This window comes from Meriones unguiculatus, chromosome 17, assembly GCF_030254825.1.
Source record: "Meriones unguiculatus strain TT.TT164.6M chromosome 17, Bangor_MerUng_6.1, whole genome shotgun sequence".
Lineage (NCBI taxonomy): Eukaryota > Metazoa > Chordata > Mammalia > Rodentia > Muridae > Meriones > Meriones unguiculatus.
Window position 1 is genome coordinate 27,203,169 of NC_083364.1, and position 25,140 is coordinate 27,228,308.

The 25,140-nt window shown below is 46.6% G+C and overlaps 1 protein-coding gene and 1 long non-coding RNA gene across 6 annotated transcripts; one reads left to right on the top strand and one right to left on the bottom strand.

Annotated features, from left to right (window-relative positions):
* Positions 1 to 1,588: 1,588 nt before the first annotated feature.
* On the bottom strand, positions 1,589 to 25,073 carry LOC110548124 (uncharacterized). 5 transcript variants are annotated; one of them, XR_009586902.1, is made up of 7 exons: positions 24,861 to 25,073; positions 22,371 to 22,479; positions 22,163 to 22,268; positions 15,666 to 15,745; positions 14,771 to 15,242; positions 10,572 to 11,114; positions 1,589 to 2,008 (listed from the first exon to the last, which is right to left on the bottom strand). It is a non-coding gene; the product is annotated as an uncharacterized LOC110548124 (long non-coding RNA). The 5 variants fall into 5 exon arrangements; XR_009586900.1 differs by lacking the exon at positions 15,666 to 15,745; XR_009586901.1 differs by lacking the exons at positions 10,572 to 11,114; positions 15,666 to 15,745.
* Positions 1,634 to 8,746, top strand: Ahsg (alpha 2-HS glycoprotein). The gene is made up of 7 exons (XM_021636162.2): positions 1,634 to 1,846; positions 3,399 to 3,509; positions 3,841 to 3,925; positions 4,442 to 4,605; positions 5,757 to 5,858; positions 7,443 to 7,526; positions 8,091 to 8,746. Exons 1-7 carry the CDS (start codon positions 1,634 to 1,636, stop codon positions 8,376 to 8,378), a joined length of 1,047 nt encoding a protein of 348 aa, XP_021491837.1. The 3' UTR covers positions 8,379 to 8,746.
* Positions 25,074 to 25,140: the final 67 nt, after the last annotated feature.

A 25,140-nucleotide genomic window follows, 5' to 3' on the forward strand; every position in this document is an offset into this window, starting at 1 on the left:
GAAAACCGACTCTGCTAGTTGGCTAGCTAGATGTCTCTGAGAGTGTGATTCCTCTCCAAGAGAACCGAGAGTTCCCGTTTAGGTCTACACGTGTGCAGAGCTGGAAGCGGACGTAGATGGTGCTTGCAGCCACCGTCCCTTCCCTGTCACCCTCCCTCGCAACCCACAACCCGATCATATCCTACAAGTCGATACCATTAAGATTTCCTTCAGGAGTTTTCTCTTCCTCTTCTTTTATAAAAAGTAGGATTTCCCTCCCCCCCCCCCCCGGAAGCAATATTAAACCACAGGGTAAATCCACCCAAACACAATGAGGACTTCTCAGTATTTGAAGAACACGGTGGTCTCCATGTGAAGGCTTCTTAGCTCGGGGCCCTGGCACGACATTCCTGAAACCTGTCACTGTCCTGCCCACGCTCCCTGGAGGTCTGGGGACTGTCAAACACAGACGCACTATCACCTTGCTGAAGCTGCCAAGAAAGCGGACCTTTGTTCATAACTGCCCTTGAAGTACCTCAGCCTGGAAGGTTGGAGTCCAACCCAGATCTGTGTCAAATGAGTGGCTCATAGGTCAGAACTCCACCACACTCCACTTGTGCCCTGGCTGGAACAAGAGTGCTACTGATACCAAACAGCCTACCAGAAGACACAGAGCAGCGACTGTCTGTACTGTTTCCTGCCGGGCCTAAGGGTAAGGTCTGCAGGGAGGAGAGTAAAGAGAAGTCCACACAGCTATGCTCCTTATACCTCTCCCTGCCATCAGAACTCCTCCCTTTTACCTCCATCCTCCCTACTGAGGGCCTTGGCATCTCCCTTGGCTCACTGAATATGTGGGCCTTAATTCCCCCTCAAGGATTCCAAGGGAGCTCAATCACCGACATTAAAAGATTTATCAAAGCCAAGAGAGATGGGTCAGCAGTTAAGAGCACTGACTGTTCTTCCGGAAGTCCCGAGTTCAGTTCCCAGCAACCACATGGTGGCTCACAACCATCTGTAATAGGATCTGATTTTCTCTTCTGGTGTGTGTGTGAAGACAGAACACTCATATACATATAATAAATAAATAAATATCTTTAAGGAAAAAGAAATTTTAGGAAGCCAGGCATGGTGGCACACACCTTTAATCACAGCACTGGGGAAGCAGGGGCAGGTGGATCTCTGTGAGTTCTAAGTCAACCTGGTCTACAAAGTGAGTCCAGGACAGCCAGAGCTCAGACTGTTCCATTTGTGACATATGGCCCTAGCACGCTCACATTCAGGTAGGTGGTCCTCCCTCTGCTGACACCCAACTGTGCCCTGGGCCGGCCATGTTCGTTTCATCCATCAGCCGCCCCCTCTTTCTGCTATTATCACCATGTTCCAAGCAGCAGACTTTGGAATATCTGCCCCCACAGAGGCATTGACTTTGGCACATTTACTGGGGATAGCCGATGTCCTAACTTGTTTGCTTTTCCAGAGCTGTTGTTTGCAGGGATTATTTGGAACCAGAACAACTGCTTCTTATGCAATTCCTTTGACAGGCTCTATGGGATAAATAAAACCGTCTGCCCCTCCTATTGGTCTAGCTCTTCAAGCTGATCATCTGGGCTCCTCCTGACATCTGCCCGCTTTCCAGGGCCTCTCTGGAGCAGCCATGAAGACTTTGGTCCTGCTTCTTTGTTTTACTCTGCTCTGGGGATGCCAATCCGCTCCACAGGGGACAGGGCTGGGTTTTAGAGAAGTGGCTTGTGATGACCCGGAAGTAGAGCAAGTAGCTTTGACGGCGGTGGACTACCTCAATCAACATCTTCTCCAGGGATTCAAGCATATCTTGAATCAGATTGACAAGGTCAAGGTGTGGTCTCGGGTAAGTGAGTCTGCCAGGAATGAGCTGGAAGATTCTGTTTCGGGACTTACGCGGTACCCGTCAACCATGCCCAGCAACCGCATGGTGGCTCACCACCATCTGTAATGGGATCTAGCGTCTCCCAGCATGGATGATGTCCTCCACAGCAGGACTGGTCTCATCCTAGAAGCAGGAAAGGGAAAGAGGAGAGAAGGAGGGGCCACATCAGTGTCATAGACGTGAGTCTCACAGAGGATGCTCCATGTGGGAAGCATAGTACATGGACCACAGGCGGAAGGTGAGGCTGCCTGGGAAAGTGTGGGCTCCTATTTGCTAATTTGAGAATCACTTTCTCAGCTTCCATTTATCTCTGATGGAAATAGGAAGTGGCATTTGACCAGTGCCTACGTGTGACAGACCTTGAACACAGATCATTTCACCAAACCACCTTCCCTCCTTCCAGGCCTGCGCGGTAGTCACGTTGTCCTCGTGCAACTAATATGGCACTGGCAGTTTGAAGCCATAACACCTCCAATATTTGTCTGCTTTTGAGATGCAAAGTTGGAAATTCCATATGTTTCAGCTTAACATAAACATGAGGACAAGTTTGAGACTTGTGATTTGGAGGGGAAAACAGGATAAACAGCATGCTCAGAACGAGGACTGACATACAGCATTACAAAGGACAGTGATTTGAAAACAGGGTTTTCTGGGTGAGTTTTAGTAGCAAGTTGGCAGAAGACATGCCAGTTTTGTGCAGATTACACCCAGGATACTTACTGGAAGAAAAGCCCTGACTGAGTAGTGTGTGCCATATGCAGAGATTGAGGGCTGCTCTCCGTGGGATGCCCAAGTGGAGCAGGAAGCTCTGTGTCTTCAGGGAGTCATTTGGGACATCCCTGCATGTAAAACACAGTGCATCTACTCACGGCAGTGCTGAGGTCTCAGGCAGAGCTGAGGCCAGGGGTAAACCAAGAGGAGTTGAGACTTTTCAGACCATTGGGGGCATTTCAGGGTGTGAAAAGGGGGATACAGAAACAGGTGGGGTACTGAACTCCTCACAAGGTCCTGCAAGTTTCTCAGATTGCTTCCATTCCAGTGATGACAGTTTGCTAGCCTCAGAATAGACAGCTGGGAAGGAAGCAGGAGATAGGACTCTCTGTGCGCCCAAAGGGCCAATAAGCTAGATGATAGGAAAAGCCAAGAGGGCAGCAATAGAAACCTTGAAGGAAAAGAAAACCAAAAGGAGAGGGAGGAAAGTGGACAACTGGAGAGAAGAAAGAATGAAGCAGAGTGAGGAATAGAAAAGTCATAGCAAAGATAATAAACTGTAAAGAGAGCTCAGACTAAGGAGTATGTCTGGGACAGCCACCCAAGCCCCCCACCCTCCTTTCCTCATTTCACACCTGCTCCGCGGTTTTTGTGAAAGATAAAAACCAAAACACATTGCAGAGCTAGAAGGGGTTTGAGACTGTTGGGGCTGGTCTCTCCTCACTCCTCCCAAAGTTCACCCCACCCTCCCAAGTTCCACCAGGGGTTCTCTTTTGTTCACCTCTTTCATCTGTCTCCACAGAGGCCCTTTGGAGAGGTGTACGAATTGGAATTAGACACACTGGAGACCACCTGCCATGCTCTGGACCCCACCCCCCTGGCAAACTGTTCTGTGAGGCAGCTGGCCCAGCATGTGAGTGCTACCTTATGGGTGGGTGGGTGGTGCCCAGCCACCGTGGCTCCACAGAGAGCTTTAGCTGACTCCCAGCAGCCATCTTGGCTACCCAGCGCGCCATTTTAAAAAGTGCCATTGGATGCCGCCTTCCCTGAGGCTGATTTCCACAACACTTGAGCCTTTCTTCTTGAAGCCCTCCCTGAAAGCAGATTATACTGTTTCAGTAAGACCTGTGAAGGTGACCTTGGAAGGGTTACCTCCCACAGCCCTGCCAGGATGCTCTCCAGATGAGCAGCCAAGGTGCAGCACTCCTGGGCATCAGCACGGGTTTTTTTTTTTTTTTTTCCAGGCGGTGGAGGGAGATTGTGACTTCCACATTCTGAAACAAGATGGCCAGTTCTCAGTGATGCACACCAAATGTCATTCCAACCCAGGTCAGTTGATACTTCCACTTATTTTTATCTTGTAGAATGAGAAATGAACCAGAATAGTTTTGAACTCAAATAGTTTTCTCTTTGTTGGTAAGGATTCTGAGTCTTGGGTTTCTTTTTTTTTTAATAATTTTTATTTTTTGTACATTGGTGCTTTGACTGAATATATGTCTCTGTGAGAGTAGAACAGACAGTTGTGAGAGTGACAGACAGTTGTGAGCCGCCATGTGGGTGCTGGGAATTGAACCCGGGTCCTTTGGAAGAGCAGACAGTGCTTTTAACCACTGAGCCATCTCTCTAGCTCCGAGTCTTGGGTTTCTAACACCAGTTTTTTTTAAGGAGCTCATTCTAATGGGTGAACATTATCCCTGTGGCTGTGACTTAGTGAAGCCTCATATAGCTGCTTAAAGGCTTAGAGAAAAGGCGTGCTGCATTAGCGCATGAGTGGCCCTTTCTAAATAAGCAAGCCATGGTGAGTTGGAAAGCTGCAGTTAAGACCCTGTGCATCTTTCCGTCTAGACTCTGCGGAGGATGTGCGTAAGGTGTGCCCACATTGTGCGCTCCTGACCCCATTCAATGATTCCAACGTGGTGTACGCTGTCAACGCTGCCCTGGGTGCCTTCAATGAGAAGAATAACAAAACCTATTTTAAACTGGTGGAGCTCGCTCGGGCTCAAACTGTGGTAAACACTTGAGACTTTTGGTCGTTTCTGCAATTTGGTGGTCCTTGGGAAACGTGGTGGTGATGGTGGGGGGGTGACAACCAGATTAGATAAGGGGGCGTTGATTGAAAAGTTGGGGAGGAGGGGCTCTAGGACTGTGAGGAACCCCAAACTCTCAGCGACCCTATTCCAAGCTGACCACTCCAACATAAATCAGCCACAAGCAGCAGGCAGAGAACAAGTTGGCTTCCTGGCTCCACTTACCACTTAATACATAGAACATTCACCCACACATGCAGCACCCCACCCACCACTAACATCTGCAGCAGGCTGGGAGTCAGTAGCCACAAAGGTATAGGCCTAGACATACATAGGCAGATCACAGAAGGATCCCAAACCAACTGCCCTTCAAGTCCAGAGATGTTGAGGTTGGGAGGGGGCCCATCTGATTGTACAGCCAAAGTTTAACTATTTAGGTGCAAAAGAACTGGTGTTTAAGAAACCCAGAAGTCTAGAAGGAAGCCAGCACATACTTGCAAATACATTAGTATAGGCAGTGCTTCTGTAATTCCTGGGAAATTCCCATTCCATACTACACCAAGTAACAGATGTTTTGTGCTTGCAAGTCCTCAAACATTATGAGGAAGGAAGCATAAGCGATGACTTCCATCCCTTCATCTAGCGTATTTCTCACCAGATCCTGGCGTATGAAACTGCTGTGGGGCCATCACTTGACTCCCCACTGCCCAGCCTGGAATGACCCAAACATTGGGTTCCAATGGTCGAGGGCCAGAAGAGGCTGGGTTCCCATCCCTGCCCGTCTAAAGTTGGCCTTTTGGCTTCCTGTTTCATCTGTGGAAGCTTACCTCTGCCCTGAGTGATGGACAGGGAACATATGCCAATACTTGGAGAGGACTCAGCTCCTACATCCTAAGCCCAAACTGCAGAACCCAATCCTTCCAGCTGCCCAGGGCTACACACATAGAGTGTGTGATTTGTGTTCTCTCAAACTGTGCCAGACCATGCCTTCTGTCCTTTCTCTCCTCCCTCTCTCTGTCCCTCTTCTCCTTCCTCCTTCCCCTTCCCTCGCTTCCTCTACCCCTCCAGTCTCTTCTTGCCTCTCACATACCAGATCCTCTTGCCCCACATGTGTTTTCATTTTTCGTTCTCAGCCTTTCCCACCTTCTACTCACGTGGAGTTTGTAATAGCTGCCACTGACTGTGCTGCTCCCAAGGTCGCAGATCCAGCCAAATGCAACCTGCTGGCTGAAAAGGTGAGTAGGCCAGACCCTGGGGCCCCCGCCACCAGGCAAACCTGGTTGTGGCACAAAGCATCTTTTTACAGAAAAAAACAAAACAAAACAGTGCAAACTGTCCACTTATGAAGCTGGAGGATTGGCTCAGCAGTTAAGAGCACATACTTCTGTTCATCCAAAGGGCCCAAGGTCAATTCCCAGCACCTGTCAGGTGGTTCGCCTTCAACTCCAGCTCTGCCACTCTGGCCTTTGCAAGCATCTTTACAAACATGCCCGCACATAAGAGGAAGTCAAGAACTTAGCCTCCTGAAACCTCCAGATTCTAAGCAAAGAAAGAAAGTGGAGAGAAAGGAGGGAGATACAGAGAGACAGAGACAGAGTGAGACACAGAGAGATGGAGAGACAGAGAAATACACAAACACAGAGAGACTCATACACATAATTATGAATAAAAATCAAATCTTAATTTTTAAAAAGTGTCCATGTGCTATGGGGTTGGGCCATGCCAGACCTTTCTCTGGCCTCGCCTCACCCTTTGAACGTAGTCATCAAACTCTCTTACCTATTAGAAGCACATGAAGTCAGAGGAAAGACAGTTCCCAATACAGCCAGGTGTGCCTGTGGCCACTGGGATTGTGAGGAGTAGACTCTCTAGATGTGACTCCAATACTTGGAAACATCGAGTCTTTGAGCTAGTCATAACCATTTGTAGAGATGTGAGGCTTAAAGAGAGTACCAAAGTACACCTACCTGTAAAGACGATGTATCATCGATAACTAATGGTCAAAGGGTCCCAGTGTTCAACGAGAGTGTGTCATCGGATAATGTGTGGCACAAAAGTGAACAGAAAAATGGTACAGGGTAATGACAGGTGTGAGACAAACATGCCTGGATATGTGGATGACGCAGGGCACCAAAGTCATAGTCACAATGATTTTAAGTCATAGTCTAAGTTTAGCAGAATTTATTAAAAAAGCAAACCCGTATTAGCAGTAGCAATCCCTATGTCACCACCATCTCAGGGATTACAGGCAAATGAGAAATCTCATCTCATGGTATTACTGTATATGCAGGGTTACATGTAAAACTACATGCCATATGTTTGTTTTATAAACAAAACTCAAAAATTTTATTTGAAGCAAAGTTAGGGTTTATTGAGTGAGATATAAGATTTGTTAAGAAAGTGATAGCCTGCTGAGGGTACACGCCTTTAATCCCAGCCCTCGGGAGGCAGAGGCAGGTAGATCTCTGCCTGTGAAGCCAGCCTGGTCTACAGAGTGAGTTCCAGGACAGCCATAGAGGAACCCTGTCTTGAAAAGGAAAGGAAGAAAAAAAGAAAAAAGAAAAAAAGAAAGAAAGGGAGGGAGAAGGAGGGAGAGAGGGAAGGAAGGACGGAAGAAAGAGATAGCTTAGATTTAAGTGTCTGACTTTCATTACATAGGACATGGTGTGCCCAGAAATTATAAACTTAAAAGGGATAAAATTTAAAAGGAAAAGATTAGACATTTAGGTTTCTTTGCTTCAGTAAATTCTGCCATCACCGAGGCTGGGGGAGACTACTTTTTATGTTATTTAAATTAACCCCTCTCTTTCTGGGAACAGCAATACAGCTTCTGCAAGGCAAGTCTCTTCCAAAACCTTGGTGGGGAAGAGGTTACAGTGACCTGCACGGCATTCCCAACACAGGTAACTTCATGATGCTCTTTAGAACGGTGACCCCCTAACCCTTTGGCAGTGGATACTCGCTGTCCTGTCGTAAGCCTCCAAGAAGAATGTGACACCCCAGTATGTGGACACATGAACTGGGCAAAGGCTGTTTCAGCCCCGTTTTTCCCTCTCAAGCTCTGGTGGCTACAGGGCAGAGCTGTAGTTGACAAAGCCACTTTGTTACTTGTGAAAGGTAGGAGCACTTATCCTAGTTACAGAGACCAAGAGGGCCGGTCTACTTGGCAGCTCCCAGGGCCATGTGGTGAAGGGGGAAGGGTCTCTGAGTAAGGAGCTTGTAAATGGGACTATGTTTGTGGAAATACTGCCACTGGGGTAATGCTGGCAACCCATAGGCCAGTTACCTCTTCTATGATTATCCTTACTAGCTCTCCAGTTCTTTTTAAGCTGGATTCTTTCCAGCTAAAAATCATCACTGTGAGGAAACAGGGAGGGGCACAGCCCAGAATCATGGGGAGCCCCGATGGAGGAAACCATCCCCCTACTGAAAATGTCCTCTTTCTACCTGTGCCCCTATAACCCCAGGCAAACGGTGTCACCCCAGCAAGTCCTGCACCCGCGGTGGAAAAAGGAATACCTGTAGCCCTACCAGATGCCCCACCTGCGTCATTGGTGGTAGGACCCATGGTGGTTCCTGCAGAACATCTACCCCACAAAACCCACCATGACCTGCGCCACGCCTTCTCACCTGTGGCCTCCGTGGAGTCAGCCTCAGGAGAAGCATTTCAGAGCCCAACGCAGGCTGGCAATGCTGGTGCTGCTGGCCCAGCTGTTCCCCTGTGCCCTGGGAGGGTCAGACACTTCAAGATCTAGGCTAGACTCAGTGAAATACGGTTTTGGCAGAGAGGACATAGCCATTATTACGTCCAGGATTGGATGTGAAGTGGGGGAGCTTGTCCACTGACAAGGCAAGTATGGCATCACAGCTTGAGTTGCAATTCTTTTCATTGCTCATAGAACAGGGGCAGAAGGGTGATGGTTATAGTTGACGAAAGGCATAGAGCCAGCAAGCAGCAACACTGCCACTGCTGTGATGACAATCTGATGCCATTGTTTCTCTGCCTTCTCTCTGACCTCATTACAAAAAACAAACTTTAAAAGGTGCTCTTGCCAATCTTATATCTACCCATAAATAAAAGTGCCTGGAGGACCTTTCTTACATAAGAAGGTTCTGAACCAAAGTGTGGTCATGATCTTTGTCTACCTCCCTCCTGTCTCCCTGTGTGTGGTCTGTCTTTTCCACAAGCCCATCAATGTTACTCTATCAAAGTCTGCATGAGATGGAAACAGAGAAGCAGCAGGAGAAAAAAAAAATCTGCTGGGTTATAGTAATCAGGGAAGTATGAGACCAAGATGGGCTTGAAGCTCATAGCTGATGAGAAAACAATTCTGTTCATGGGTGAAGAATCAAAAACATTGTTAAAGCAGGGCCCCAAGAGTAGACTTTGTAAATACGAGGAGACTCTGGCTTTTCCCAACTCTCAGGTACAAGGGGATTGATTGGTAGTCAGCACAGGAGTCTCACTTTCGTTGGGTTCCCTCATTATGCATGTTCTTGATGGGGCTGGTAAGATGGTGATTGCCCTGTAAGCCCAGTGCCCTGAGTCAAACCCCCCAGAGCCCAGGCTAGGCAGAGAGAGAACTAATTCCGTCTACAAATACCTCCTGTGGGCGCCTAATCCCTTCCAACCCCCCAGCGCTAGGTAGGTGAGAAAGAAGGTTAGAGGGGAAAGGGGGTGTAGATCTCTTTAGACTACTTCCTGCTGATTAGTGGTGTCAAGTTCCTAGGGACAAGTCCCCTCTTAGTCAGGAGATCTCCAACCAGCAACCAGCAACAGCAACAACAGGAAAGAGAAAGGGGAAGGGAGCAGCAGCCACTACTCTTAGGGCTCTGGCATCTTTATAGCCTCTCAAGAGTCCCCAGAATTCCAAACAAAAACTATCACAGCCCTGCCAGAGCACAAAACAAATCACAGTCCGCTGCTGTGGACAGTCTGAAGCAGCCCCATACCCCACACCTGGGATTAAAACAAAAACACTCACATAACAGAACTGGATTTTCAAAGAAACCGAAACCCTCACTGCAAGTCCCCAGTGTCGGGTGAGTCCTGGGCAGTGTCAGTTTTGTTTGCATCAAGTCATTCTGATGCCTCCCTCCAGGGCCTTTCCAAGGAGAGTTTTCATATATAAACTAGCTGAGCGGCTACACTGAACTAAGAAGACCAAATCAGGCACTGCCATTTACCTTGCCACCTGCCTTGAAGTTTTGTCCTTTTTACAGAGACGAAAGGAATGTCCAGAAAAGCAAAAAAGAAAAAAATCATGGGGCTCATAGCATCCAGATAAAATGGTGGGCAGCTGTGATGGGTGCTGCAGGGAGAGCAGATGGGATACGGACTTGAGCTTAGTTGATGACTGAGAGATTATGGTGATCATTGGCTGGTGTGGTTGCACCAGGAGGGGTAACTTTAAGGTCAAAGGTTTTCCAATAGGACATAGTGAGGAAATAGAGGGCAGATAAGGTCCCCTCTGTCAAGCAGATTATCAAGGGTACAAGAGATCAAATATCCTCTGAAAGAGTAAACAATGGGAAGAAAGGTTTCTCTTTTAAGAAAAATGGCTCCAGCCAGGCGGTGGTGGCACATGCCTTTAATTCCAGCACTGTGGAGGCAGGGGCAGGCGTATTTCTGAGTTTGAGGCCAGCCTGGTCTACAGAGTGAATTCCAGGATGTCCAGGGCTGTACAGAGAAACTCTGTCTTGAGAAATAAAAAAAAAGCGGGGGGGGGATGATGGGCTCTTTCATGGGACTTCTAGTCTGTCTTTCAGGAAGCCCACAGAATCCCAAAGAAGTTCTTTTCACACAGGACTACCAAAGATTCATCTCCTTTCTACTCTTGCTGCACACCGGAGTGTTTGTGAGAAAACACGCTGAATATTGCAGTCCTCCAGGGGGGATGGCACGCGCACAACCCAAATTAAGTAAAAATTTATTGAGCTGTTCTTACCTAAGAAACAGCTGGATCCAGGAGTTCAAAAGATGTCCTCAAGTCTCATCCAACCCGTTGGCCATGTCCCTCTCTCTCCTTGCTTTCACTCCCTCCAGCATAGCCACCAACAACAGCCTCACATCTACCCAACTCTCCTTCATGAAAAACAAGCCAAGACATCAAAGGAAGGAAGACTCAGGGCCGGAACACCAGGCACATGAGACTCTGTGGCAGGACAGAGATTGATGTGGTTAAGAACAAGAAGAAAAGCTGGGCTGAAGAAGAGAAGGGAGGGACTGGAGATGAAAACAAGAGCCAGGCCACAAGAAGCCTTGATATCCCCAGGGGAAACTGGAATGTTAGTCCAGAGGGGAAAGCACTTATGATTTTAAATGGGAGTGGTGATATGGGCTGATTTGCATGAAAGAATTGGGGAATGAGGTATCCAGAGAGGCAGCTTAGCAGTTAGGAACACTTGCCAGTCTTGCAAAGGGCCTAGGCTCAGTTCCTGGCACTGGTCTGTTACTCCATTCCAAGAGATCCAATATCCTCTTTTGGCTTCTGTGGGTACCAAGCACACATGTGGTATTCATATATGTGTGCAGAAAAAAACATACACATAAAATATAAAAATTTTTAAAAAATCACTTATGTACACGGCGCTTTTCAGCCTGGGGATGGGATAAAATGGAAACATACCACACCCCAAGAATCATTTGGAAGTGGAGACTGTTTGGGGGGATGCCATTGACATTTAGAGGTCAGATGTTAGAGCTGGCAAACATTCTGAAATGTTCAAAACAACCCTGGCAATGATTAATCAATGTCTAGTCATTAGCTGAATGCTAATAGTGCCTACAAAGTCATTTGCTGGGAAGTAGATTGAAGCCACAGGTAAGAACAGGACTAGAACCTTCTGGGCGGGGATGAATGTGACTGGCCTGAGGTGGTGAGCAGCAGACTTGATACACATTTAGAGGCTGAGGCCCCAGGTCTTGCTGTTGGATTTGGTGTGGAAAAAAATGTACAGAAAAAAAAAAAAAAAAAAAAAAAGACAAGGTCTGGAACTGTGGCTTTGCAAACTGGGGTGGACAGTGGGACCTGTGACTGGGGTAGGAAAGGCTGGTTTGTTCCATTTGACTTAGTTCAAATTCTCAAAGTTTTCTTGCTTAGCTGACACATATAATTACCTCATGACTTTCCAGGAGGCAGTAAGGTCAGACAGTCCTGCAGGAGCTGGGCTGCACAGCTTGGCCTTCCTCTGTCTCTGTCTCTGTCTCTGTCTCTGTCTCTGTCTCTGTGTGTGTGTGTGTGTGTGTGTGTGTGTGTGTGTGTGTGCGTGTGTGTGTTCTGTTTCCGTGATAAACACTGTGATCAAAAGAAACTTGGGAAGGACTGATTGATCTGGTTTACAAGTCCTGATTACTATGGTTGAGGAAAGCAATGACAGAGCAAGAACTCAAGGTAGAAACGTACAGGCAGGAACTGAGGCAGAGGTCCTGGAGGAAATGCTAAACTAGTGGCAGAGATTGTGTCTGGATTACAGAATGTGAAGGGTTTTTCTTTAGTCAATGAGAATTTACTTCTATTTGCTAACTTTTCTATCCTCTCAAGCATTACTGTTTTGATTTTTGTTTGTTTGTGTGCTGCTGGTTTTAGACACTGGGCCTTGTACATGCTAGGCAAGTGCTGTGCCATGGAGCTGTGTTCCCAGCCCTCCTGTGCTACTTCTGAAGAAAAACATTTTTTTTTTTTTTACTTTATTTTGTATGTCAGAAGCAGGGGTAGCCAACTCTGTTTTGTAAAGGGCTAGCCAGTAATACTTCCAGGTCATGAGCCACTTGGTCTCTGCCTCAGCCCTTCAGCTGTGTCGCATTGGGAGGGAGACAGTGTGGACAGAGTGTAATTGATGCGGACTGCTTCCAGTTAGAGCTGGTGTCAAAAATTAGCGCAGAGGTGACACTGGCCTTCGAGTGCTTTTCCAAAATGGCCCAAAATTAAAGAAAAAGGAGGTGGGTGAGGTTAGGAGAAAGATGCGTGGTCAGAGACTAGGGCAGGGCTCACACAGTATTGGGTGCTAGCTCCTGGAGTTCAGATGGTCAAACAAGGCAAAAGCTAGGATGTGCTATGTGGGCTGGTAAACTCCCCTAAATAAAGGCAGTGTGAGAGTGAGGGCAGGTGTACGATGTACGAGCCAGGGGCTGAGGACTGACCACAGGGAGGGAGAGACCCAGAGGGTCAGCAGACAGCAGTGAGAAGGACCCGGAAGTGGATTCCACCAGGGACAAGATATTCCCCTCAGACTCCCACTTCCTCTAAGCCAATGGTCCCCCACCTTCCTAATGCTGTGACCCTTTAATACAGCTCCTCCAGTTGTGGTGACGCCCAACCAGAAAGTTATTTTTTGTTGCTACTTCCTAACTGTAATGTTGCTACTGTTATGAATTGCAATGTAAATATCTCAGGTGACCCGGTGAAAGGGTGTCTGAGGAGCCGTGATCCACAGGTTGAAAGCCGGTGCTCTAAATAAAACAAACTCACTGTCTCCTAACAGCACCACCACCTGGCGATCTGGCCTTTATCAGATACCTTTGAGAGACACCGGGTCCAACCTATAACTGCATGTAAATTATTGATAAACAAGTACGTAATTAACTAACAGTCATAAAATATATTAGAAATGTGAAACAAACTATTCCAGAGCTAGAGATGTGGCATGGCAGGAGAATTGCCAGCTCAAGCAAGGCCCTGAGTTCTATCCTCAGTGCTGAAAACAAGCAAAAACTGTTTTTACTGATGACTACATAATGGACAAGTTTTAATGTATAAATAAGATCTATGTTCCTTACCCTGCCATTATAGAATCTTACAACCCGACAGAATCTGCTTCAATCCCCCTTTCTATCCTATTTCTGGCACATACTGTACTTGAATAAAATTCAGCCAGAAAAGTCCTCTGAACACATGCCCAAGGCAAGGCATTGTCTCCATGCAAATTCCTGTGCCACGTCCACCCTCCTCCCCCACCCACCAACACCATCCACTTAAATACCAGCAGTTCTCAACCTGTGGGTCGAAACTCCTTTAGGGGTAGAGCAAATCTTTCACAGGGGTCATATATCAGATATCCTGCATATCAGATATTTGCATTATGCTTCATAACAACAGCAAAATTACAGGTATGAAGTAGCAACAAAAATAAGTTTGTGGTTGAGGTCACCACATCATGAGGAAGTGTATTAAAGTGTTGCAGCATTAGGAAGGTTGAGAATCACTGACACAGACCATCTTACATGCCCCCTCTTCAGAAAGCCTTCCCTAAATCCAACTGGAAAAGCTTTCTCCCTCTCTCTCTCTCTGGACCTGTTTGATGGCACAGAACCCTTGCAGAGGTTTTGTCTCCCTGTGTGCACACGCAGCAGCTGGTCTGATCTGTTTTAATTCATCTTTCCATTATTTTCTACTTGTTCTTCTAAGACGCGGTCCTATACTTAGAAAGACTCCATGTTTTTAATTGCTGTAACTAACTGCAATAAAATAACTCCTTCTGCCTCCACCTTCTAAAAGGAGGAAGCAGGTCTCTACATTCTCACTGACAGTCAGACGGGTGTGCAGCGAAATTCTCTGTGTCGCTGCCATTAGGCTGCCATTCTCATCCTCCCTCAATTACTCTGACCCTCAGGGACCCTTCCGTGTTCACCATTAGTCGTGGCCACTCTCCTTCCCTACCCAGCTACTTCAATGCCCTGCCCACTTCAGCCATCTTCTCAATGTCGCCATCTTGTCTTCTCTACCTCTGCTTTCTTTCTAATTGTTACTGTTAGACCTCGTTAGTCACCCTCTGTTATCCACCCTCGGCTCTCAGTCACACCCTCACGGAGCAGATGTCTTTATCCTGGTCACAAAGGTTGCCCCACCTCATTCTGCCTTCATTTTTCTTTCTTTCTCTTTTCCCACACACCTTTTGTCCATCTCTCATTGATTTTGATCAGCTCAACTTGTTTTTTTCAGCCTCACCGTGCGTGCCAGTCCCTCTGACTCCACATTGTCCAATCTATTAGACACAGCCTGGTTTCACTTCATTGTCTCTGGGCTCTATGTCCCCATCATTTGTTTCAGTGACACCCGCTCAAGCATGCTCTGCAGGTCTTGACCTTTCCTCTACTTTCCCTCCTCCCTGCTTCCAGCCTGAGCATCCCACTGAAGGGTTTTCCTACCTCTGTTATTGATGCACTGACCCGAGTTGCTCTGTGCTTCTAGACGAGGCCACAGGAAAGCTGTCAGCATTCTTTTCATCTCTTTTCTGACTGTCTCCCAGTCCCTTCAATGGCTGATCTGTTTGCCCCTCTCAAGTCCCCAATCACATGCCTACGTCGCAACCTTCAAAAGATGAATAGCTCAGTTGCCAAATGAAGTTATTATCAGCAAAGAATTTCCTCCAGTATATTTTCAAGTCACCCGTTCTCACCTTCTTTGCAGCTCTGAGTAAGTCCTACCTGCCTCAGGTTACAGCGTCCACCTGCACCTTCCCGGATTATAGTTGTGTATCTTGTAACAGAAGTAATGGTTCTTGAGGAGTGCATCATCAGGGACATTCCTTCTTTCTTTCTTTCCTTCCTTCATTTCTTCCTTCCTTGGCAGTTTTGTAACTTTATCCGGCACTCCACAGTCCTCATCCGCATGGATGGTCTGTAGGTTTTTAATATGGTAATGGTGCTATAGCTTATAAAGTGGCTTACTTAGAGTTTCCTTTGCTCAAATAAAGCACCATGACCAAAAGCAGCATAACGAACGAAGGGTTTATTTTGCTTGTACTTCTGTATCACAGTCCCTCATTGAGGGAAGTCAGGGCAATAACGGCAGCAGGGCAGGAGCCTGGAGAGAGGAACCGACACAGAGACCACGGAAGAGTGCTGCTGCGTATCTGCTTTCTCTCTATGGTTTGCTCGGCCTACTTTCTATAGCTCTGAGGACCACCAGCCCAGAGATGGCTCCGCCCAAAGTCAGTCTGACCCTTCCCAATCAATCACAAATTAAGAAAATGCACCACAGGCTTGCCCCACAAGCCAATCAAAATGGAGTCACCCAGGCTAACTTAAACTCTTCACCTACCTTGTGTCAAGTTGAAATAAAACACAAAGTGTAATGCTTGCTCAGTAAATCCTTTTCTTTGTTATGTCTTCCGGACAAACCTACGTGGGTCAAGCATGGAACATACTCAGATACTTTGCTGAAGTTGGCACCAATGCACACATCTGAAGTCCCTCATTTCTTATCGGCAAATCTCTAGATCTCATGAGACATGGAGGGGTCTCTTTCTACATATCCCTGGCTATCCTGGAACTCACTAGGTAGACAAGCTGGCCTTGAACTCACAGAGGGTTCTCCTGCCTCTGAGTGCTGGGATTAAAAACCAGCACACCTGGCTGGGAAAACATGTCCTGAAGCCCGCTGTGTGGAATGGAGCACTTGTGAATGCTGGAAGTGTTTTCTTGGGTTCCTACCTCATTGACGGCAGAAGGATCCTTCTTTATATCAGCATCCTTTTCGGCCAGGGCTATTCTACCAAGTCCAGATTGGAAAAGGAAGGGGATTCATGGGGTTAACGTCACAGACATGATTTACACACAATTGCTCAGACATGTCTCTTGACACAGTCTAGAGACCTAGTAAACAGAAGCTGTGTGCGGCTGCAGCTGCTGGAACATGCCTACTGTTGGACAGTAAATTCCTGTAAGAAGCAGAAGGGCTGCGCTCTCATGACAGAAGCATAGAGTCGTAAACACAGAAACTAACTCGTTTGCTCTCATTATCAAGGGCTAAGTAAGGAACTGTTGCTGGAGCAGTCTTCTCTGACAGTCTGCTTAGCATCATCAGCAAAACATGACAGATGTGTTGCTATGATGCTCCAACTGTCATCATGTCACTGGGTGATGAGAAATGTTGTGTTCTGTTATCATCTTAAGGGGCCACTGTCATATATGCTCCATAATTGACCACAGCATCTCTACAGCCTATCACGGTGATTTTCCTTCTCAATCTCCCTCCTCTCTACTATTAGCCTCAGTCTTTGCAACTACTATAAGCATTTTCAGAAAACCCTCAAAAGTTACTTTTTCCTTGACCAGTGGCCTGCATTTGCCTCAGGCCACTTCCACTACTTCTCTCCATGCTTTTAGAGGATAAAGTCTTTTTTTTTTTTTTAATGCCTTTAAAAAACAAATTTTCTAAATGCTGAACCGGCTAGTTTTGTGTCAACTTGACATCAGAGAAAAGGGAGCCCCAAATGAGAAAATGCCTCCATAATATCAGGCATTTTTCTTAATTAGTGATTGATGGGGGAAGGCCCACCCCTGGGCTGGTGGTCCTGGGGTCTATAAGAAACCAGACTAAGCAAGCTGGTAAGCAGCACCCTCCATGGCCTTCAATAGATATGTTGCATAATTTTTCCTACATTAAACGAATACTTTCTATGGCAGAATTCATAACTATAAACAATATTCCAAAGTAATATCAACACAACTTGATATTTTTTAATTATTTCTCTTTTTATTTTATGTACATTGGTGTTTTGTCTACATGTAAATATGCCAGATCCTCTGAAACTGGAGTTACAGATAGCTGTGAGCTGCCATGTGGGTGCTGGGAATGGAACCTCTTTAGAAGAGCAGCCAGTGCTCTTAACCTCTGAGCCATCTCTCCAGCCCCTAACCCTGGATATATATTACCAACTTTCCAAACATATTTTTCTCACCAGCACAGCCAAAATATGAGTGTTCCCTTCCTACCTCGGGGATCCTTAACCATTACTTGGACTTGGCATTATTTTTCCCCCGAAGTGTCAACTTTTAACTGCCTTGATTATTTATATTACATCTCAAGCCACTTACTTTGACTCATATTCATACCAACACAAGATTGCTCAGAGAAGGGGGAAGAACTGACATTCTCATTGCTAAGCCATTGGTGTGTTTCCTCTTTATGCTCTTTAGTCTCATGGTCTGTCTCCAACTGGGACATCCTTTTCTGTCTTTATCTCCTCTGCCACCCCTAGATTTTTTTTTTTAAGATTTATTTATTTATTTATTTATTTATTATGTATACAGTGTTTTGCCTGTATGTACAGCTGCACCAGAAGAGGGCAACAGATCTCATTATAGATGGTTGGAAGCCACCATGTGGGTGTTGGGAATTGAACTCAGGACCTCTGGAAGAGCAGCCAGTGCTCTTAACCTCTGAGCCATCTCTCCTGACCCACCCCTAAATTTTTGACACACCTAAGATTCCCATTTTACTCTTCTCACCTATGCTTTTATTCTTAGTCTTACCGAATCCTATAGATTTGATGTATCCAGTGGGCTTCATAAAAATTTCAGTCTTCGGCTTGGTGCTGGACCCTTTGTCAACCCCATGACCCCTCTGCGTGTTGCTCTCCTCTTTACAGCCAGGCTTTAAAGACATGGTCTACACATGGCCTGTTCGATGCCTCCATTCCCATGCAGCATTTCACTACGGTCTGGTGTTTTCCCTCACCACTCTCTGAAGATCCTCTAAAGCAGTGGTTCACAACCTTCCTGACGCTGTGACCCTTTATACAGCTCCTCATGTTATAGTGACCCCCCCAACCACAAAATCACTTTGTTGCTACTTCATAACTGTCATTTTGCAACTGCTAAGAATCATACTCTGAATGTCTGTGCTTTCCAATGGTCTTAAGTGATCCCTGTGAAAAGGGTCATTTCTCCCCAGAGGGATCGATAACCACATCTTGAGAACTGCTGCTCTAAGGTCTGTCTCCAGGTGTCTCCTGGGCTCTGAAACCAGTGGATACATATAAATTCCTGGTTTTGGTCTAGTTCTCTATGGCAACTCACCTTCTGACCGCCCTTTTCTTTATACGATCCAATCTCTCCTTGCCTTTGGGCCTGGGCTTTCTCCTGTGAGTCTTTCATCCTGACACTCTTTCACTAGCTCATCTTCCTCTGCTTTCCCCTTAAACACAGCTTTTTTAGTGTCTCATCTCTGCTGCTGCTGACAGAGCCTATGTCCTAATCCCCATATGTTGCTTCTGCTGTTCTCTTTAAACTTCAGGTCCTTGTGGAGCTCCTGTCCTCTCCAGGTCATATTAACTCCCAAATATATCTGGGCACAGGAGTCTTTTATGAGACTGTTTCTCCAACCAAGGACCATGTATGGATATAACCTAGAACCTCAGTTCAAATGTAGCCCATGATAGCTCAGTATCCAAGTGTGTACCCTAGTAAGGGGAACAGGGAATGTTTCTGACATGAACTCAATAGCTGGCTCTTTGACCTTCTGCCCCGGCGGGGGAGGGGGGAGGGGAGAGGGAGGAGCAGGCCTGCTAGGCCACAGAGGCAGACATGGCAGCCAGTCCTGAAGATACCTGATAAACCAGGGTCAGATGAAAGGGGAGGAGGTCCTCCCCTATCAGTGGACTTGGAAAGGGGCAGGGAGGAGATGAGGGAGAGAGGGTGGGATTGGGAGGGAATGAGAAAGTGGGATACAGCTGGGACACAAAGTTAATAAACTGTAACTAATATTAAAAAAATTAAAACATTAAAAAAATAAATAAACTTCAGGTCCACATTATGTGTGGTGATGTGTGCCTATAATCCCAGCCCTCTGTAGGTAGGAACTAGAAGATCAAGAGTTTGAGGGCATCCTCTGTTTTATGGCGAGTTCCAGGCCAGCCTGGGACACATGAAATCGCACCACGAAACAAAAAAACAAGGCTTCAGGTTCATAAAGCGAGCATCAATTATAAATCCCCACATAGGCCATTCAAGCATCCCTTGGGCCCATTAAATTTAAGACGAAAACTACAATCTTCACACCTCTCCCTTTCAACTCTGCTGGGCTCCTGAGGTAGGCAAGTGTAGGAACAGCTTAGCATCCTGGGACTACATTTGGCTTGAGCAATCAGCACAACCTCTTCTGAGCAATACACATAACAACCCGTGTGCAACTTGAACCCCCACCTGCGTCAGGCTGTGCAGATACTTACTTAAACAGTGGAAATAACTCATTCCCTCTAGCAATCCCTTGAAAAGTTACTTCCTGATTCTATTCGGACAAGTCCTGGATCCTGAAACTATGTGGTAGATGGACAAGTAAGGTCAGCAATGCTTATTTAGGATACGTGTACAATACAGCAAACTGTGTCCTCTGAATCGACTTTTAGGGAGAGTCTATTATCTCACGCCTATGATTATACATTAACACTCATGTGATTAAAGCCGCATGCATCATGGGAAAGGGACATGCTCAGTAGAACTGCTTATACAACCCAAGTCTTTCAGCCAGGACAGAGAACCACCCCAGCCACACCCTTAGCAAGCAGCTTCTCCTTGTAGATACCATAAAGTCCCCAGACAGTAACCTGGGCCCTTGAGGATTCTAACCCAGGGAGCCCCCTGATCACCCGCAGCACATCTGATCTACACTTATCATTTTCCTTGATCTGAATAAATCTTCCTTGCCACTATGCAGCCTGTGTGTGCTTCTTCCGTCCTTTGGCTAAGGCGTCTAAAAGCCGTGCGTGGCTGGTCCAGACAGCAACCCTCCATAGCACGTTGGCATTGGTAACAAAAGCCCTTGACACAGTCACAGACCCTCAGACATTCTGAGTCATTCTCAACCTTTTCCCCCATGCCACCATGTTTGATTGTCCATGGGGACTTGGCTCTTCAAAAATAGTGCAAATCCATCCCTTCCGTCCCATGGTTATTTCCATCTCTGAGGTTTCCCTCACTCAGGACTGTATTAGCCAGAGTCCAGCCAGATTCAACAAACCCAGGGAGAGTCTAAGGAACCTCATTATCTAATTATGGGGCCTACACATATGGTCCCCGGAAAGCTGTCTCCGTGCTGTGTGGTGGGGTCCGAGGTCCAGAATGGCCTTTGAGGAAAAGGGCTGCATCTGGAACAGAGGACTTGAGGGCAGACTGGAAGCCATGCGTGTGAGCCAAAGTCCACAGGCTAGGCAGGGCCTGTGCCTGTCTCGTTGGCCATGACCTTGGTGAGAAGGGTATCCTACAGATCCTGGGCCCTTCAAATTTAGAGGCCTATGCTAATCATCACAGCCCAGAAGGTCCTCTGGTTCCGGCTTGCCCATCAGTTTTGCTGGAGATGTGTCAAATGGCAGAGTACTGTCTTAGCCCGTGCAAGGCCCTGAACTGGATCCCCAACACTACAGAAATAATGGGGGAAAAATGTACATATACACATATGGAGATATTGTGGCTTAGGGGCAGAGCAATTGCCTAGAATGTCCCAGGCCCTGAGTTCTATTTCCAGTAACAAAACAAAAAGCTACTTACACTATTTGGGGCCTGGTCAATCAAATTATTATTTTTTTTTAATTCAGGCATCTTAATTCAAAGAAGAGCACTTTCAAGATTATGTTGCTACTTGCTGAACATCCCAGTCAGATGCCCCCGGTACAAGGAGGTCATCACTAAGCGTGCCAGCCTGCTCTCATCAGGCAAGCTGTCTTCTCTTTCATCCCTGACTCCTTGTTGGCAGTCCTGTGGTGACTGAGGTCTTCCGCAAGCCTCGGGAGCAAGCAGTTTCTCAGTTCTTACCATGGAATGGGCTGAAATTCAGACATTCATTTAAAAGGGTTCATGTTTGTGTGTGTGTGTGCACACGTGTGTAGTATATGTGTGTGTGTATATGTGAGAGTGTGCATGCGTTTTGTATGTATGTATGTGAGTGTGTGCGAATGTGCATATGTATGAATAAGCGTGTGTATGTGTGAGTACATATGCATGTGAGTGCGGTGCTTGTGTGAGCATGTGCATGTAAGTGTGTGTGTGTGTACATGTGTTTTACATATATGTGTGCATGGGTGTGGATGCTATGTGAGCATGTGTGTCTTGTATGTGGATGTGTATGCAGGTAGCCATGCCTGTGCACAGGCATGCAGAAGGAACCAGAAGAAGCCTCTATTGTGATCCACCTCACTCACACAAGACAGCGTGTCCCGCTGAGCCGGACCTTTACCTTTTTGGCTGGCCGGTCAGTGAGCTTCCAGGACCCTCCTGTCTCCCCTGCCCTCCCAGCTGGAGTCACAGGCATCTGCAGCCACGCCCAGCTTTCCGAGTGAGTGCTGAGGGCTTGAACCCAAATCTTCATGGTTACAAACAAACTGTCTGAGCCATCTCCCTGGACCCTAAAAAAGCCTTGAAGGTTTGGGTTTGGATTCCTAGACTCCTGGTTCTATTCTCTGAACCTGTAATACTTGTTCCCACTTGGAGGCCGTGACCATGAGATCCATCTGAACTCCCCAGGTCTTCATGGAACTAACTCCTATCGGTTCTTCAAAGTTCACATCAGAACTTCAGGAATCACTGCTAATCCCCACCCAAGTCCCCCAGGTCTGAGTCAGGGCCTAACCTTTACACTATCTGTGGTTAAACTCAAAAACTAAACTTTTTTGTCTCCTAGGGCATGGGTTTGCTTTCTAAAGCTTAAAAAAAAAAAGGACCTTATTATTAGTATTTTGTGTGTAGAATGTGTGAGTGGCATGCCAGGGCACATGCCTGAAGGTCAGAGGGCAACTTTCAGAATCGGTTCTCCCTTCCCACCTTCTTTGGGTTGACCAGGTTCACGCGGCCAGCGCTTTGCTCACGGAGCCATCTTGCCAGTAGGATAAGCTGTTTAGTTCTTCATCCTCAGCACCTGCCACCATGCCTGTCACAAAGATGGAGAAGAGCTTAAGACATTACTCACGTGGAGAGACAGCCTTCTTATCCCTCAGATCCAGGGAGCGTCACAGCCCCGTCCAGCCCTCACATGAGGAATGTTTGGTGTTTCCCATGCTTGCAGCATTCCAGTGAGGCTCTCCGCTGGTGATTCACTCACTGCCACTGTGAATTCTGTCGTTACAATGTTGCTGGAGAACCTGTCACAGAGAAAGCATTCACATTGGAGATTACCTTTGACCCAGTGGCTCCCTTTGCGTCATTTATACTATGACAATAATGAAGATAACTAAACAATTAAACAGATTTACCTACAGAGAATGTTAGCTGAAACAATGCTTACCATAGTAAAACAACACTAGAAACAATCTAAATGTCTCACAAAGAAAACTCTGGTTTGGAGAATCGCAGCAACTGTCCGAAAGCTTCCATGTAGTAATTAAAAATTTAAACTATAGAAATGGGTTTATCTATATGTTAGTTATTCACAATCTACTATTGGCTTTTTTAATCAAGCTACAACACAAAATTATAGCATTATATTACCTATGTATAAAATGGGCATGGTATGTGCGTCGAAGAAAATCTCAGTGAAAAATTATTTACTAAGCAGTGTGCATTGTTTTCCACCAGCTTGCGGGTCTCCTGGGATTTCTAATAGGACCCAAATCACCCTGGTGATGACCTTCTAATGGGAAGAAAAGTTTAATAACTGAGAGTGAACATTGTCTCAGCAGATTGACCTCCATTATAAGCATTGATATTTTTGGACAAAGGGCAAAAAAGAACAAAAATGAATTATTAGACCTTACTGTTTTCACTAGGCATGTGCTGTCTGTATGGTCTCTCTCGTGTAAATATGAATGTTGTCTATATTTTTAACTTAATTACTTTCTTAAATTACATTTTTTGCTTATTTGTTTCATGTGCACAGGAGTTGGGGGAGATGTGTGCTCGTCAGAGTGCGGCAGTCAGTGGACAACACGTGACCGACAGCTCTCTCCCTCTGTGGTTGATTCTGGAGGTTACAGGCTGTCATACTTGGCAGTAAGCCCTTTATCCGTGGACCATCTCCCTAGCTACATTCTTATTGATGAGCAAACTGATATCGGGAGAGAAAAAAAAAAACAAACCTGTACCTGAAGTCACACAGCTAATAACAGAGTCCATCCGACTGTAAGCTCTGGCTCGCTCCACCCCAACAGAGCATCCCTCCAGGTTCCCTCCCCCCACCCAGCACCCCGCCACCCAGGCCAGCGTCAGCACCGACATGGATCCCAGGGCCTGAGGTCACCGTCCTTGGATGTAAGCCCACCAGAGGCCAGTGATCCTTCCATTCAGGACACTGATCAAAGCCATGCGGAGTTTACCCTGTATTAAAGGGCAGTCGCGTTTGTTTGAGGATTGACCCGCCAAGACCCATGATGACCAAGAACAGCAAACACCAGGCTGTGAGGTGCGCTAGGTTGGGAATGCTGGTGTTCCCTGACTCCATGGTCAGATGCGCTCTTAGACGGATGTCTGCTTTCTCAGGATTTTCATTATATCACTTCAAAACAGTAAGCCTGGCCTGCCAACTCTGAGGGCCTGTCAAACCTTGTGATTATGATCAAATGTGGATCATATGACAGGCATGACGTCAGAGGGATGGAAGCATGGACGTCTAATGTCCCAACAGTCTCCTGTCACCAACCTTCAGAGGAGGGAGGAAACTGCTTCTCAGAAAGAAATAACTAGTCAGACTTTTGAGTACTTTCCTTCATGGAATCTCAATGATTTCTCTCTCTCTCCCTTCTGCACATGTCCTTAAACATCCATGGTGAGCATACCTCTGTGTTTCCTAGGAGATTTAGGAAGGGTAAGTTAGGATTTTCACTGACAAAGAGGCTGACACATTGTCTTCCTGTGACAGAGTTGCAAGGGTCTGCTCAGCTCAGCCACCAGGCCTTCAGCTGTTAGCCTGGCTTAGGAGTTGGAAAATTAAAGCTTTCCTAAAGGCTTCGTAAAGCCTTCATTTTAAGATTTTTATTTTAATATGTATTGATGTTTTGCTTGCATATATGTCTGTGTACCATATGTATGCAGTGCTCATGGTGGCCAAAAGAGGGCATCAGATCCCCTGGAACTGGAGTTACTGGCTCTAGTGATTAGTTATTAGCCGTCTTGTGGGTGCTGGAACATGAACCCAACCTCCCTGGAAGACAGCCGGTGCTCCCATCCACTGGGCCGTCTCTCCAGCAAAGATAAAGGGGCATGCTGACTCTTTACTTCTCTCCCTCCAAGTAAACTTTGTTGCAGAACACTGTCTCCAAGCACAAGCCTCTTACAGACTAGATTCTGTGTGCTCCAAGAATCTGGACACTACGCTAAGGAGAGTGAAGGGTGTTAAACACATTTCATGAACACTAAGAAGTGGGAAGACTGCAGCTTTAAAAAAGAAAAGAGAAGTTTCTCAGTTTCCACTAACTAAAAGTTAACTAAACAGTGGTGAGGAAGGGCAGGAAATGAAAAAGCTCACCGGACTAGATCTGAAGTAAGAAAGTCTTTGTCTGTCACCCCAGCCTGGGTTGTCACCTCTCACCTTACGTCTTCCCATCCACGCTTGCTCTTGTCTCTCATGTATGCTCTCGTAGTGTAGCCTCACTCTTGTCATTCCATGTGAGCGCTCTGGACTTACTGGCAAGCCAGAGCTTTTCTGGGTCGGTGTGTGTACGGTACCAATCATGGTGGGATGCAGCAATAAAGCCACCTACTAAATGAGACCTGTGCTCAGCACCTCTGGTTGTAGAAGGCCTTCTGCAGAGGAGCCACGCCCTATGGGTGGGCCTGTGAAGCACTCTGGGAAAAGCCCAGGCGGGAAC